General features: G+C 39.7%; 1 protein-coding gene across 1 annotated transcript in view; it reads left to right on the top strand.

Moving 5' to 3' along the window:
* Positions 1–16,670, top strand: part of EFNA5 (ephrin A5) — a 263,354-nt gene that overhangs the window by 242,132 nt on the left and 4,552 nt on the right. The window contains exons 3-4 of the mRNA XM_039545408.1: positions 8,921–8,986; positions 9,393–9,473. Coding sequence (XP_039401342.1) covers positions 8,921–8,986; positions 9,393–9,473 — 147 coding nt within the window. The remainder of the gene's footprint in view (positions 1–8,920; positions 8,987–9,392; positions 9,474–16,670) is intronic.

Raw genomic sequence — 16,670 nt, 5'->3', positions numbered from 1 at the left:
AATTCCTAATAGAGAAGATATTGGGCTAATGGTCTAATTACAGTGGAAAGCCCCACAGTTTACATCCCTTACAATAGATAGTTTGACTTTGACTTTTTATATGAAACCTAATTTCAATCCATGCAGCTTTCAACCAGATCTGTAGGATGCAGTGGATTAGAGCCTGCAAGGTAAATTATATCCTTGCTGACCAAGCAGTGGAAATAGGACAGTTGGTTCACCAATAAGTGTTAATGCACAAACAGTAAATGCCTTTACTTTCTTCCAAGAACTCTCTCTAAAATAGAATTCATTCTTGCATACGTTTGGCAAGCCATTTCCATTTACAAGACTATTTTTAGTACATAAGGGGGGAAATAGCCATTTATAATGTACAGCCTGATAATTTACTCCCTTACACCAATGCAAAGTGAGTGCAAACTGGGTATAAAAATCCAAACAGTAGCATTTTACATCCACTGTGCCATTTTGCACATGTAGTTTAATGATCCTTTCTCTCCATTGCTTTGTACTGTGTGTAGTCACTTATATTTGTGAAAAGTGAATGCAAATTGCTACCACCTATGTAAGTGAGTGGAGAATTACGCTTTTAGTTGGGTTTTGCACTTTGCACAGGTATAAATGGCTATCCAGGGTGTGACAGAATCTGATCCACTGTTTAGATTTGGTACCCAATGATATTTTGTATTAAAAGAACCCCTCCCTCCAGCAAAAACAATAGTTAGTACCCACAGTACCTCGTCTCATACCAATCTATAAGCTATATGAGAAGTTCTTTTATCTTTTTTTTCCCCCTTCTCACTGGTTCTTCTAAGACACAAAGGCATCATGACATGTTTTTTGACTTCCCCCAGCAAAGTTAAAGCAAATGGAATCCTCCTGTCTGATGCTTTGAAACTTCAGAGTCCGCAGCATGTGCTATACTTTTTTGTATGTGACCTGATCCTACCGATGATTAATGTGGAAATACGGTAGGCTAAGTGAGATCAAATGTGCTAGTAAGTTTAGTCACCATAGCTATGCAGCAAAGCAATTTACTCAGGATACATGCTTGATAAATCAGGTACCAAGAATGAGCAAGCAATAAATGGACAAAACTTTAAGTTTCCATGAGCAGAGCAATCAGATTTATATGACCACCGCAGAACTTGGCATTTAACTTTTGCATTGAAAATGGAGTCAAAGAGCATATCTGCATAAATATTTTTAAAAGAATCAACTCACAGATTGGTAGAGGCTCAGATTTCCCTAGGAAGAGAACATAGCTGTTTCTTCTTATAGATTGTAAAGTTTATCCTGAAAAAGAAAAATCTGTAAATTCTTTTAAGTAGTCTCTTGTTTTAGTTATTTTAATCACTTCTTTTTACAACGTAGCCCCCACTCTACACGCACACACATATAAAGTGGTGGTTTACTGATTCATTAAATTCCAGCAGACTATTTCAGTAGTACTGTTTATGCAAATTTGAAACTTTTTTCAATGTGCATTGTGAGAGGAATATTAATGTCTAATTCTGCATTTACCTGGCTAATTTACATACATTTGTGTTGTATGGTAAATCACATGCAAACCTACAGGGGAAAGGCTCAGCTCTGCTGACAACTAATAGGCTATCTTTTCTTTAGACTTGCACAAATTGAGAAATATAGCCTGTGGCAAACATAATGGAAAACTGCATTTTTAATGCTCCCACACATACTCATTTCTTTACAAAGAAGAAAGCAGATGACTATTCTTAAAAAATAAAACTTGCCAAAGCTCTCAGAGTGATACAGGGTATTGGAAACTAAATGTTCCTAGCTGTGGGAATTAAGATTTGAGGGTTATATAGGGTTATGTGGATATTGGTTTTGACTAATGGGAGTGGTATTGTGCCTGAAAGGGCTAAAGGAAAATCATAGCTACACATACTTTTCCCCCAAAGAGATTATCTATAAGTTACAGTACTAAGAGAGCAGAAAGATTGCCTAACCTTGAGTTTCATATTTACCATGTTCTTCATAATTGCTGCATGTTCTCTCTTGGTACTTTTAAAGGTGATTACAAAAGATGTTGGTAACAACCCTTTTGACTGGGCGTAGTGATGCCTGGGTGGCTACATCTGCCTTGTGGACAGCTTTTCTATTTAAAATTACAAGACATTTCAAGGTTTAGATTTCTGTCTCTCAGCAAGAAGAGACCTCTTGGTTGATATGATATTTCCGGTAGGTATTCATGGGTCAGACGCACTGTTCAGTTTCTGTGGTTTACTTCACATATATGCAGTTATTCTTCTGATGTCCGTAATGAACTGGGCTGTGGAATTCTAAATTGAACTATACAGAAGTTTGCACTACAATAAGCTAGTTCAGGTAGACCATATTATCAAAACACAAGTGTTCAGATACAGGGGAAAAGAGATGAAATAACAGTTTTTAAACAATGTAGTGAGAACAAATAGACTTGTCTCTGGCAGTGTTTCATAAACAGCAGCTTATAATTATCTACCTTCAAGGAATATTCTAAATGAATTTGTAATAGAAGCTTACAGAGTAGTAAGAGATCTTGTTGTTCCTAGTGCCTCCTCAGCATGGTATGACAGGGGTGTGAAGACTGTTGGAGGAGTGTCGTTCTATTTAAATAAGGAATACTTCTGTGTCACTGTCCTCCTGTTCTGAAAAGAAAGTAATTGAAATATGAGACTCCACTTGTGTACTGAACAGTTTCAGTATCCTTTTGCTCTGCCTGCCTAATAGGGCCCATGGTGGATTGTGCATTGAATATTAAATATATTTGTAATGCAACATACAGATTTAAACTGCAGTCATGAATTTTTTTGACATCAGGGTGTTCCCTTACTTGCATTTTTCTAAAAGTTGCAATGTTATAATTAGACAGCCAGTGATGAACTGTGAGGGAGGCGATAGATACTGTTGATTACACATGAATGTCCATAGATACTTTTGGGTGGTAGAATTGTAGAGAAACTTCTAAATGGTTGTAAATAGTGTACAGCTCAATTAGAAACAGAATCCGCTAAAGTGCTGCTATTTGTCTAAAGAAAGGAGTTAGCTTAGCCCCAGCTCTTGCTATACGTTTAGCTTATGGCAGTAACTATGAGTTATTTTTAAAGTTTCAAAATCCTGTTTTCTTAAAACTTTTCCCTTTGCTTTTAATTAAAACCGTTCTCTGACTTGCTGCAATTCACATGGGGCATTTGGGGAGCTTAATGTACTAATTCAACCACAAATCTATTAGAGTAAATGTTTTGGTGTCTGTTCCTATTTGTTGTCCATTTGTGACTTTACTGCAGGTCTAAAATAATTCTGATAAGATTACCTTGGTCAACTAGGATGTAAGCTGTGGTATTATATCTGTTACATGATTGTATCCACTAAATTGTATCCGTTGTGTAATGTATGATCTGATTGAATTTCTCAGTTGGGGAATGGAAGTTGTTTTTTTTCTATTTAAGGCAGTATGAACACAAAGGGGTAGGTGTGTGTGTGTGTGTGTGTGTGTGTGTGTGTGTGTGTGTGTGTGTACATGTGTATTTACATATGTAGATTCACACATAGGTTGTTTTAACTGTTTTCTTCAGAGACAATGATTTCAGTCATTGTCAAAGGAACTAACAGACTAACATTTCATTGTTTTGGGGGTGAAAAAGCAGGTATGGCTAGCAAACAGGAAATGTGTGCTGTATATTGTGGCTTGATTCTAGATGCTGAAGGCGTGGAATCTTTTCTCATTCCCTTAATTTTACTTATAAGCCATAAAAAATGGCATCCAAAATGATACACACAAGAGAGGTTTTCCCACCCATTCTGTCATTCTGGGCTGTAATTTCATGTCCCATGTTGGATCTACTGCCATGGATATTTCTGTCTAGTGTAGCTGAGAGGAGATAAAGTTAGCATTGTCAGCCTCAAGCATTCAAAATCAAGAGTCAGCCCCCCACCCCCAAAAGGAAATTATTTTAGAAATCCAGAAATTAAGAAAACAAGTAACTAACTTATTGGCTCTTTTTATGTGCCTTCTGACTTTGGGGCCTTTAGGATACACTTGCTTCTCATTTTCAAGCTTTTCTCTGCAACCATGACAGGTAAAACATTATTTTTTTCAGTGAAAACAGATTATCATGTAGCCACTTGAGATAAACACCAAATATTGTGTGAGTTGCAATAAAATCACAAGAGGTGGTAACAATGCAGAGTTCCTCCTTTTTATTTTATTTTTTCTATCAGAACTCTTCTTGCTGACATTTACTGAAGTGACTAAACTCTCTCCATTTTCTCACCCTACATGGAGAGGAGAAGATACAACTTCTTCTGCTCTTTGTCAGAGATCCTTTCCCAAGGGATTATTTTCCTTGTGCAATATAGTTTTCTTCATTTCCCACCCTGGGAATTTTGCCATGTGGAATCGGGGGCATTGCTTAGGACAGATTCCATTCGCATCAGAGGCTGCTTGCTCTTGAGACTGGCCTCTGTTTGTACATCTCTCTGATAGTACAAATAGAAAAGACCTATAGCAAGGCCTGAGAGATGAACTAGATTCTCTGCAGCCAAAAAGAATGGTATTTCCCAGGTTCTGTCCAGACACAAGACTTTGTGTAGCAACACATCGAATTTCAATAGTTCTAGCAACAGGCAAATGACATCTTTTCCTGAAGATATGCTATAGATTCCAACTGAAATAGGTTTATTCTATAAAGGGGCCAGTTCACTCTCTCCTTTTGCAGAGTTCACAGATTCTGCTTATTTCACGATCATCCAGGAGTAAGCACAAGAGTTTCCTTGAAGTTTGCCCTGGTCTACCTCCTGTTTTTCCACCTTCCCTTGGAAAGGAAAAATGGCCAGGAAAATATACAAAGACCAGGCAGTGGTCAGTCCAGTAGCACTTTGAGGACTATGACTGTCCTATTCTCCTCAATTAGGTGTGGAAGTCAAACAGTAGATCCTTCCAAATACAGTAATCCTGGTGCAACAGGGTTAATCCTGATTACCAGTGCCTAGAGCTTCCCATCTGGAACTTCAGAGATTAACTTCTTGCGTGTATTGAGGCATTCTGAAATTTTAAATTCATTGGGGTTCTAGCTGAAATACTATTCCTCCTGCCTTACCCATGAAAGTTATCATACAATCTGATTAGCAGTTTTCTTTGTAAGGATTTACAAAGCGCGTATTTAGACTTTAATCTCAGCATTATGTGTTGTGCATCTTCTCCTCTTCAGCTGTAGACTTTGGTCACACTAACAGTGTTTCTTTATAGCTGTGATTCGCAGTGCCTACTTCTAAGTCACCCTGAGGACTGGTAAGACAACTCCCACCTTTTCATGCTCTCTGTATGTGTAGATATATCTCCTCACTATATGTTCCATTCTATGCATCCGAAGAAGTGGGCTGTAGCCCACAAAAGTTTATGCTCAAATAAATTTGTTGTCTCTAAGGTGCCACAAATACTCCTGTTCTTTTACAGACTAACACGGCTGCTACTCTGAGGACTGAGGGTTATGTGAAGCTAAAAACTCTCAATAAAGCTACTTTTAAACAGCAGGATGGGAGCCTATGCAACAACTTGACTAGTTACATTGAACTTCAGGGTGGTACCATGCATTTGCATTGGGAAACAGGTTACGTTTAGGTCACATTTAGCTAGCAAGTGTTAACTAATCTCAACCTAAAAACTCTGACAGTTTCCTAGTCAAGACAAAGTCTGTGTGGTGCCTAATATTCACCATTCAGAAAGAGAGGATCCAGAGGCAGCCAGTCATGTTACCATCTCAGCCCAGACTCTGTGCCCTAATGAAAGGATTAAGATAGATACTAAAAATCTTTGGGATTGAGTTTCATGAGATGAGCAGGCAAACTATTTCAGAGTAAGAAGAAGGAAACAGGTCTTGGAAAATGCAGTGATACTGGCAGGTCTGCCGCAGTTTGTGTAAAGAGGACAGATAATAGGAGTCACCTTAAGTCCATCCTGTGAGTAATACATCTGGATCTAAAGTGTACACTAACTGGTCATTGGATTTTGAGGGTTTCTTTTGTTTTTGTTTTCTTTAAGATGAAAAGAAAGAAGGAAGGGAAGAAATAAAAATTGATTGCAGTAGCCCAGTTTGGCAGGCAATTCTTAATTTCTCAGGAAGTCCAGAAAGATTACAATGTGTCCCTTAATCACCTTACTTTTGGTAGTTCAGGTAGATGTGAGAGCAGGACAATAACTCAACTGAATGTTTTTCCTCCTGAGGTAATAAAACATTATGGGGAATGAGGAGTATTATGCATTTGTTTTACAGTAAGCATACAAAATAAATGGCCTCCTTGGGGGGGAGAGGAGGGAAGCTCTTACCTCATGTCTATCATCAAAGCGTGCATCTGTTCCTAGGAGGGGGAATTTAATGTAACTGTTACATTGTTGTCATACTTTTATCATGGAAATATCAATCAGCTGGTGGTATAGAAAATTGTTTACCACATCCATGTTACCATTCGTGAGGTTTTTCTGATGAAGGAGGGCTAGATAGGATTCTCCTTTTTTCCTTCCAAAGAACGCAGACCATCAAATAATAATTGTCTCTGTAGGTTTTTGCTTCTAGCTGTGGCATTGCAGGTTATAGTCAACACTGGAGGTGTGTTCAAAGCATCACTTTTCTATTTTCCCAGATAAAATATTAATCCTATTTATCACAGGACTACTTTAATCACAGCAAACTGCTCTATTAAATAACAATTATCCATGCAATCTTGTTTATGAAACTGAATAACAGTTTCCAGACTTAAAATGTAAGGGCTACATTCTGTCTTTGAGTAAGTATATGTACCTTGCTAGATCATTTCTAAAATCATTTTCTACACAAGATAGAACTGTAAGTGGTGAATCAAGTATGTGTTGGTCTTTGCTTAGGCTAGCAGTGGAAATGGTTGTATGTAGAATGGTATCACCATATCTATATTAGTAATATAGGAATAGATATAGCTTTTTTTCTATAAATAATCCATGACTATGTATGTAGTCTAAGTAAAGTATTAACTAGTTGCATGTATACAGTCATGGGGCCATAGGAAGGACATAATTTCCTGGATGTAACCACAGAGTGCAAATATTGTGCCCTAAATACCACACCAGTTACTGTAAATGTCAGCAGAGGGAGTTTTTCTGAGTTTGATTTAGTGAGAGCCTACAGCAAAGCCAGCTGTTAACACTTCTTAACGGCTTGTCATTGTGCAAGAGAGGGGGAAAGCATCACTTCTCTATATTTTTGTCTTGTGATTAAGAGGAGACAATCTCTCTTGCACTTGCCAACGGGCACAGAATCAGAGCACCAGCTCTCCTTAATTTCTTTCCTTTGTTTGCATAGTGAATTTGCTGGTTCTTCGCACTGATGCCAGCCCAGGAAGCAAGGAATCTAGGAGTGAGGAGAGGTTATTTTAAGTTAGTTCAGAGTGCTTCAAGTACACTGTTACCTCACAGAGAGTGTGTGAGTTTGTGTCTGTGTGGGTGAATCATTTTAGTTATTTGTCACACAGAGGAGGACACAATTAATAAAAACAGACGAGACAGTAGCGAGAGACAGAGAACAAAATCACTTTTCCCCCCAAAAAAATCTTCTTGTAAACCAAGACAAATCCCAATTGTTGTCATTTTCTGGAACACAGAACCGCTTGCTATGAGCCAATACATAGCTCTTTAAATCACGGTGGATTCTGTGTATTGAAATAAAAATTCTTTGCAACACTATGGGCTATGCTTTCAGCTACAACCTTTGATACTTGTGGCCATAAAGTGCCACATGAAGAATGTCCTGTATGAGTGGAGATTTCCATGCTGAATGCAGGTGACTTGACTCTCAGTTTACATGCACAGATACAGGTGTGCTTACAATTTTGTAGTTGCAAACATTTATGCAGGTGCCAAAGATCATTTGAAACTAGTAGAAAATTTACCTTGAGGGATCTATATTCTCCTCTTGTTGGTGTGTAATTTACAGTACTCACCATGCATTTTAAGGACACACCAGTCCCTTAAATGACAGAAATGTGTGGAGCTGCATTTGTCATGGGGAAACAAGTAGACACTAACCATTGTCTTTCCCAAATTACCTTTTGCACAGTATGAAATTTAGTATTATGGACCTGTTATTAATTTCATATTTTTCTCTTTGGGTATTACCTGTATAATGACATAATTTGAATGGCAAGTAGGAGGTGGCTATTTTATTTTAGTTGTATAGGATGGGGGGTGAAGTTTTGAGTAGATCCTGTGTATCACTGGCAAACAAGTTTTAGGAACATAAGCACTGTGTTACCTTAGTAAAGTCAGGTTATGTTAATTTTCTTCTGATAACTATTTTTTAAAAGTCATCCCATACCATTTCATTTTGTGCTGGTCTGGTCCCCATTCTGTGGCACTAATCCTAAAACAGACCAATATCAAGACTAGCTTTTCCTTTGGTAAACTCAGAAGGATCCATTTAATTGTGAGTTTGGGAAAAATATTGTAGTGTGTCATTTTCCAAGATAAGCACCTGGAGTACAAATTAATGTTAAATAGGTTATTGAGAACAAGGGTTGAGGGTGGTGGGGGAATTGAAACTTTAAAAAATATCCTGTGCTTTGTTTCTCCCATTTTTTTTAAATAGAGTCATAGAATCATAGAAGTGTAGGACTGGAAGGACCTCAGTAAGTCGTCTAGTCTAGTCCCATGCACTCAAGGCAGGACTAAATAATAAATAGACCATTCCTGACAGGTGTTTGTTTAACATAGTCTGGCCTGCAATTCTCTTCATGCATTTGCATAGCCAGGGTACCCGGGTACTTTTTTGTTCCTTTCTTTGTATGGCAGAGCCTGGAATATGTATATTCCCCTCAGAAGATCTGGGATATTTGCCTTTAAGATAAAGAATAACTGTATTTTTTCTCTCTTTCTCTTCTTTTACAGCATCTTCAATCCCAGATAATGGAAGGAGGTCCTGTCTAAAGCTTAAAGTCTTTGTGCGGCCAGCAAGTAAGTTCTTTAGATCAAGCTTTAGAGGGTGGCTTTTAGCGCATGCTTTACTGTTTGGTCTGGTAAACAGCAATAAACCTTTTCGTTTTTTTTTTTTAACTGTTAAATCTTGTGTGGTATTTGTTCTGTATAGCAACATTTGTGTTTCAGTTTTCATCATATTTTCTTATCATTCTTCATAAAGCTTTTTGTTTTATTACCTAGCAGTTGCTAACTTGTTGTTTCTTAAATTGTTGTACAAATGGACGACTATACTGGCATTTGGACAAGTGCCGCAGACTTTAAAATATAAAGAGAGATATATATATTTAAAAAATAGAGAGAAAAGATAGAAAAAAAAAGGAAAGTGGGGAGTTTAAGGGTGTCTCACTAACATATTTGGCTGTTATCTCTATTTTTGTTATAGACAGCTGTATGAAAACTATAGGTGTTCATGATCGTGTTTTCGATGTTAACGACAAAGTAGAAAATTCATTAGAACCAGCAGGTTAGTATGCTTAGAGAATCTCTTTTAACAAATGCGTCTATCCCTCTGGTGCTTCAGTACTTTTTTCCCTCTCTTTCTCTCTGCATGCTTTGCATGGTATAATTGCTCTGCTTTGGCTCATTTCTAGCAGTGCTAATATTGCTTATGGTATACCTCATACCTCCAGTATCCTTATATAATGCATGGGAGACAAAATATTGCTTTTTTGTGGCATATGGGTTAATAAAATGCAGTGCCCAAATTTAAAATCTCCAGCGAAGTGTCCAGAAGTCACTTTCTGTTCCATCTCACACCCCCAGCATGTGGACAAACCACTCTATCTACCAAATCGGTCCAGAGTTTTAGAAAGATAGCAAATGTCTGAACGGTAAATACTCTGGTTTCATGTGGTTTGTATGCACATTTTAAAGGAATTGGGTACTGCTTATTTAATACTAATGCATGACACAGGCATGTAACTGATAAAAGTTAGTGTTTTCCTAAATAATTTATTTGTACACTTAGTTAGGCAAAGTGTTATAAATTTTTCCCATCTAGTTTTTACAAGAGAGTTGTAATCATGTCTCCTTGTTGTCCACATACAAGAGCAAATATATTCTAAAATCTTGTAGCCTCTCTTTGGATCCGAGTGTTGTAGCCTTAAAAACAAAGAGAAAGGAAATATTTGGTGATATAAGCATTCTCCTTCTCTCCTCCCACCCAAGTGCAGAGTCAGCAATAAGTCAAATTTATGTCAGCCATGAAAGTGTGTGTGTGTGTGTGTGTGTGTGTGTGTGTGTGTGTGTTTATATATGGTTCAGATCATGCACAGTTTAAGAAAATGACTAACCCCACTGACTTCAATGGGACTACACGTGATTAAAATTAAGCGTGTGTGTAAGGCTCTGGAGAATCAGGGCCTAGATGTGCATTGTATAGAGACATGCACACATAGTAATGCACTACTAATTGAAAATGGGTAATTAAACTCACTATACAAAAAATTACACAGACACAATTTTTAATGCATAATTCAGGGAGCACAGTACAAGAACCTTCTTTTTTAGGTTACTTGAAAAAAAGAACTTCCCTTTGATATGAAGTAACAAATTAATTTTTCCTTGCTCCATTTTGTACTGGAATATGTTTGCTGATATTTTCAGCTGAACTAGGTTATTAGGCAGCAAAATAAATAAGACTTTAAGAAATTTACCAGTCTGAATAATATGCCTGTGGACATACACTCTCTTTCATTATTTTTTACTCAAGAGGATGTTCAGGGCTCTCTAAAATGTGTTGATTTTGGGAACCAACTAGATTCTCTAAACAAATGAGAATTTAAATGCATGCTGACTCCAAGCAATGTATTTTTCTCACAATCAATGTAGTAGTTTTATTATTTTAGCATACTCCTAGAACAGGGCCACCCAGAGGATTCCGGGGGCCTGGGGTCTCCGGCGGCGGGGGGCCCCGCTTCGGCGGTAATTTGGCGGCGGGGGGCCCTTCCGTTCCGGGACCCGCCGCCGAAGTGCCCCGAAGACCCACGGCGGGGGCCCCCTGCCGCCAAAGCGGGACCTGCCGCCGAAGTGCAGCCAGGTCTTCGGCGGTAATTCAGCGGCAGGGGGCCCCCGCCGCGGGTCTTTGGGGCACTTCGGCGGCAGGTCCCGGAATGGAAGAGCCCCCCACCGCCGAATTACCGCCGAAGACCTGGCTGCATTTCGGCGGCGGGTCCCGCTTCGGCGGTAATTCGCCGGCGGGGGGTCCTTCCGTGAAGACCGGGAGTGGAAGAAGCTCCGGGGGCCCGGGCCCCGCAAGAGTTTTCCGGGCCCCCCAGAGCGAGTGAAGGACCCCGCTCCAGGGCCCCCGAAAAACTCTTGTGGGGGCCCCAGCGGGCCCCGGGGCCTGGGGCAAATTGCCCCACTTGCCCCCCCCTCTGGGCGGCCCTGTCCTAGAACAGACCATAAGGGCAATATCTCTCTAATTGTTCATAACCTAAGAATCTAGAAGCCCTATGTGTTTTCTCCTGATATGAAATGTGAATACTGGCTAATGAATGCAAACACCCTTTGTTAATGGTTTTCAGCAAAGAGTTTAGTCTGGGTGAGACCAATAACAAAGAAGTGCTTTCAGTAAAGATAGTGGGTCACATTTTCAAAAGTGCTGAGCACCTGCAGCTCCCATTGACTCTGTAGCGCCTCCTTAGCACAGTAACAGAAGCAAATCATTAGAAGACATCAGGAAATGGGGAGGCTAAACCACATGGTGGGCATCCTGCAGACAGAGATGAAGTGGAATAGTGCCACGAGGAAGAAAGATGGGCTTAATAAGAAGTTTATATTTAGAACACATCAGTTGCCAAAAAATTCCCACCCCCAAGAGCATTGCATATTCACAAAATTATTTGAGCTAATCTCCATTTGATAATTAACCATTCCTGGATCTGACAGTTTGCTGACGTGCTTCTTTATTATTAGGATGTAAGACAGTGGATCTTGCGGCATGCTGTCTGCACCATGTACTAATTTACCTGTCCTTGGAATGCATTTGTCTGTTTTATGTCTTCTCACATTGTCTGCCACCATATTCTGTCAACAAAGGACACGAGGGTTGGGGCAGGTCAGGGGCACGTTGTACAATTGCCAATCATTCTATCTAGAAATCATTCTTGTAAAAATTGGGCACTTATGTGATGACCTTCCTGGTTTCAAACAGTGTTTGTTCATAATCAGGAAATGGCAGGAAACTGACAAGTGAAAAGTTACTTCTTAATTACAGAATTTGGGTTTGTAGCCATAAACCCCCATAAAAACTTCAGAAGCCATGAAATGTATCAAATTCAAAAAGGCAAAGTTAAAATAAATTCTTCCCTCAAATGAAATTGTGGCTGTGCATTTCAAGCCAGAATTAGTCCTCCAGGGTATAATTTAAACTCATGGTATCTAGAAAATTCATATTTAAGACAGTTGTACTAAAGTGTGATCTATTTTCATTTCCTATCTTCTACGATGGTAGTGACATTCTAGTTTTTACTAGTGAGGTCCTAGTCTCCTAGTTTAACTTTCCTTTTTGTTAAAATAAGCCAAACCCTTTCCCCTAAGTATTTAAGATTGTGCAAGGTTTTAACTGCACAAATGCAATTAATAATAATATTTATAAAGTAATATAGGAACCAAAGATAAAAAGTGTGCTCTACTGTACAAGTGCAAAGAGACCTTCGGATCATCTTGCCAAAAAGCCCAGATTCTACTTTGAAACCCTTAATTTGTACCCCTTAATGTTACATGAGAAAAGCAGTTCTACTTTGAAAAGCAGCTTTATAAAAATGGCATCATAGGGTCCTTCAACTGTTAGGTCTCAGTGATGTCCAAACCAGATTTGTTCATTTACAAGTAAAAAGGATTTGGTTTTTGTTTTGTTTTAACCAAATTGCCCGTGCTGCAATCACCATGGGATCTGTAACTCAAGCTGCCATTTGTATAATCACCACTCACAAATTCTGCCTTTATTTACACCAAGGCAGCCCTGTTGCCTTTAGTGCTGTTTCAGGGGTGTGATTGAGGCCAGAATTTCATGACAGTGAGGGTTGTACAGGGAATTATAGGTGGCCCAGGAAATGGAACTTAGTTTGCAATGTCATTGATGATACGTGTCACCCTTACTCCTGTTAAGTAGTACTTTACTTCACAAGTAGTCTCATCAATGGAAATAGGGGTAGCAGAATTGGGTCCTACAGTGTGGGTATATTAAGCCCTGGTTGTGCATGGGTTGGCCTTCTAGGCCTGTATAGAGCACCATTGACTTTGACCCCACAGAGGTTTGCCCATGAGCTCCTTTTTGCAGGATTGGGGCCTCTTTTAATAGGGAGTGGTATGGTGTAGAATAAACATTTTTATCAGCATGAGTTTTGGGATTGCTGCATTACTCACAAGTAGTGAAGTGCTGAATGAGATATGCAGGTGACCCCAGCTGAGTGACAATTAAATCTTTATATTCCACTGTGTTAAGATTTCATGTAAAGTGCTGCCATCAGAAGCCAAATGCTTATGTATTCTGTGAATGACACACATGTTTAGTGTGTTAAATGTTTTTATTGGGATTGGTTTCAGAGTGGTAGCCATGTTAGTCTGTATCAGCAAAAAGAGTACTTGTGGCACCTTAGAGACTAACATATTTATTTGAGCATAAGCTTTCGTGGGCTAAACCCCACTTCATGGGATGCAGGCAGTGGAAAATACAGTAGGAAGATATATATACACAGAGGACATGAAAATATGGGTGTTGCCATACTAACTAATGAAAGTAATCAGTTAAGGTGGGCTACTATCAGCAGGAGAAAAAAAAATCTACTAATGTGATATATGTCCTGTGCCAGCAATGCCCCTCTGCCATGTACATTGGCCAAACCGGAGATAGAAGAGAATTGATTTCATTCCTCCAGGAGTTTTGGTTTGACAGTAGTAAGTAAACTTTTCCTCTAAATTGAGCAGATAGGGACTCTGAATATACACTGGGAGCATCTAATCCTGATGATTAGGGAGATGCTATTCTTACACAAAAAATTTTCAGAGTATTTTTTCAATGAAAGACTCTTTTAAGAAATCTTCCATTCATAAAGTAACAGCATGAAACACATAAGTGTGTAAATCAGAAGTAAAAATTGTGACATCGCTTTTGGGCCATATGCCCTTCTGACCCAGTTATCTGGAACTAGTGAAGGTCTTTAACTATCTGTTGCAGTTACATACTGTAATTTGTAAGGTGCTTTGAAATGAAAGACACTGAATGAAAGATACTGTGGGCCTGATTCAGAACCCATTTAAGGCAATGGGAGCTTTTCCCATGTATAAACGGTAGGTAGTTCAGTCCACGCCTGAAGTCATTACTCTGACATGCCTACCATTGACTTCAGTGGGACTTTCATTTGAATGAAAGACTGTGTTTGTCCCATTATAATGTAACATAAATAATATAATAAAATATTTTTTCTTTGAATATCAGTTACTCTGCATGCTTAGTACTGCTTTTCATAGTTATACCTTGAAACAAAACTGAAAACACATCATGATAAACTTGAGACTGTTCCATTGGCAGTTTGTCCTGGAGTCAAACCTTTGATAGTTTGCTAGTCAAAGTTACTATACAGAGTCCAGTGATTTCAGATTGCGTCTGAAGAGCCTATGGACCCAAAAATCGTACTTCCTTTATATTTTAATATTCTGTGCACGTGCATGTTGGGTGCCATTACAGTGCAAATAGGGGTTTCTTTAAAGCTGCTTTTAAACTAACATTAAGGGGTACACTTTCAAAACAGAGGGGCATTTTTAGCACTACTTCCCCCACCAGCCTCACTAAGGAGAGGTGCGCAGCTCACATCCTACACAATCCTGGCAATGTAATTTGTATACGTAGGAATTACTCACCATGGAAATGCAGACACATCTTGCATAAAATGCAGCAGATGTTTCTTAGACTAAGTTGTAAGTGGATGTGAATTTTCCTGTGAAACTCTTTTAGTTAGGGTGCATCAGAAGAAATGTCTCAAGTTATCAGTACATTTTTTAGACCACTTTATGTTTTTTTAGAAAGGTGTCACTGATTTAATGCATTTATTTGGAAGAAAATTCATATCCAAGACTGACGCTTTTATCCCCAGCTTAGGAGAGATAAAAATTAAAATATCCAAGTTCAATAACTTAACCTCTGAGATACATACTTGTGTGATGGAAATGGTAAAATCACCCACAACTACAGGGATATCAAAGATAGTTTAATGTGATCTGTGTACAGTTTCTTTAAAATGTCTTATTGTGTTAATAAGAAATTTTGTCAGAAATTTAAAAGCTTATAAACAGAGAAAAAAATTTCTGCCCATTATGTTCTACTACTAACATACAGCACTTTGCAACATTTCTTTCCAGTGATGCTGGCTGATTTACATTAGTTTTAGATTTAGCAGAGGATATGAGTAATCTGTTATATACAATAGATAGTAAATAACTATTTATGAAGAGTTATCAAGTTTTGCATGTTTTCTCTTTCAGATCAGTGACTGTAACCTGTTAGCATTTTTTCTTGTATTCATACTTCTGGGGGGAAAAATTACACCCAAATTCCAGTTGACTGTACTGGAAGTTTTCACATGGAGTGGATTCATAGGCTTAGAAGTCTAAAGGTAGATTCCTAAATCTATACTTAGGTAGCCAAGTAAGGGATCTGATCTTCAAACGTGCTAAGCACTTGCAATTCCCACTGAAGCATCTTTGAAAATCAGGCACTCTTATTTAGCTGTGTAAATATGGATTTAGGTGGCTAACATTAGATACCCAAGTTTTCACAGATTCTAAGACCAGGAGGAACCATTGTGATCATCTAGTCCAGTCCAGGGGTGGGCAAACTTTTTGGCCTGAGGGCTACATCTGGGAATAGAAATTGTATGGTGGGCCATGAAGGCTCACAAAATTGGGGTTGGCGTGTGGGAGTGGGTGGGGGCTCTGGTTGGGGGTGCAGGCTCCAGGGTGGGGCCAGAAATGAGGAGTTCATGAGGGGACTCCAGGCTAGGGCGGGGGAGTGAGGTGTGGGGGAGTGAGGGCTCCAGCTAGGGGTGCAGGCTCTGGGGTGGGCTGGAGATGATGGGTTTGGGGTGCAGGAGGGTGCTCTAGGCTGGGATCGAGGAGTTTGGAGGGCAGGAGAGGATCAGGGCTGGGGGTTGGGGTGTGGGGAGAGGTTCAGGGGTGCATGCTCCAGGCAGCGCTTACCTCAAGCAGCTCCCAGAAGCAGCGGCATGTCCCTTCTCCAGCTCCTGCATGGAGCCGGGGCCAGGTGGCTCTGCATGCTGCCCCATCCACGGACACTGCCCCTACATCTCCCATTGTCTCTGGTTCCCAGCCAATAAGACCTGCGGGGGCAGTGCTTGGGGTGGGGGAAGCGTGCAGAGCAGAGCTCCCTGGCTTCCCCTACACATAGGAGCCAGAGGGGGGCCATGCCACTGCTTCCAGGAGCTGCATGGAGCACCCCCCAACCCTGTGACCCGGTTGGAGCACCAGAGCACTGGAGCAGGGTAAGTTCGAGACCCTGCTCCCCAGCTTAAAATGGCTGGCGGGCCACATGCGGCCCATAGGCCATACTTTGCCCACCTCAATCTAGTCAGACCTCCTGCAAATGTGAACCATACTGTTTTATTTTAGGGGCAGCACTGCATTCCTTACCCTGGCAAAACCA

This window comes from Mauremys reevesii, linkage group 6, assembly GCF_016161935.1.
Source record: "Mauremys reevesii isolate NIE-2019 linkage group 6, ASM1616193v1, whole genome shotgun sequence".
NCBI classification, from domain to species: domain Eukaryota; kingdom Metazoa; phylum Chordata; order Testudines; family Geoemydidae; genus Mauremys; species Mauremys reevesii.
This window is presented reverse-complemented; position numbering and strand designations above follow the sequence as displayed.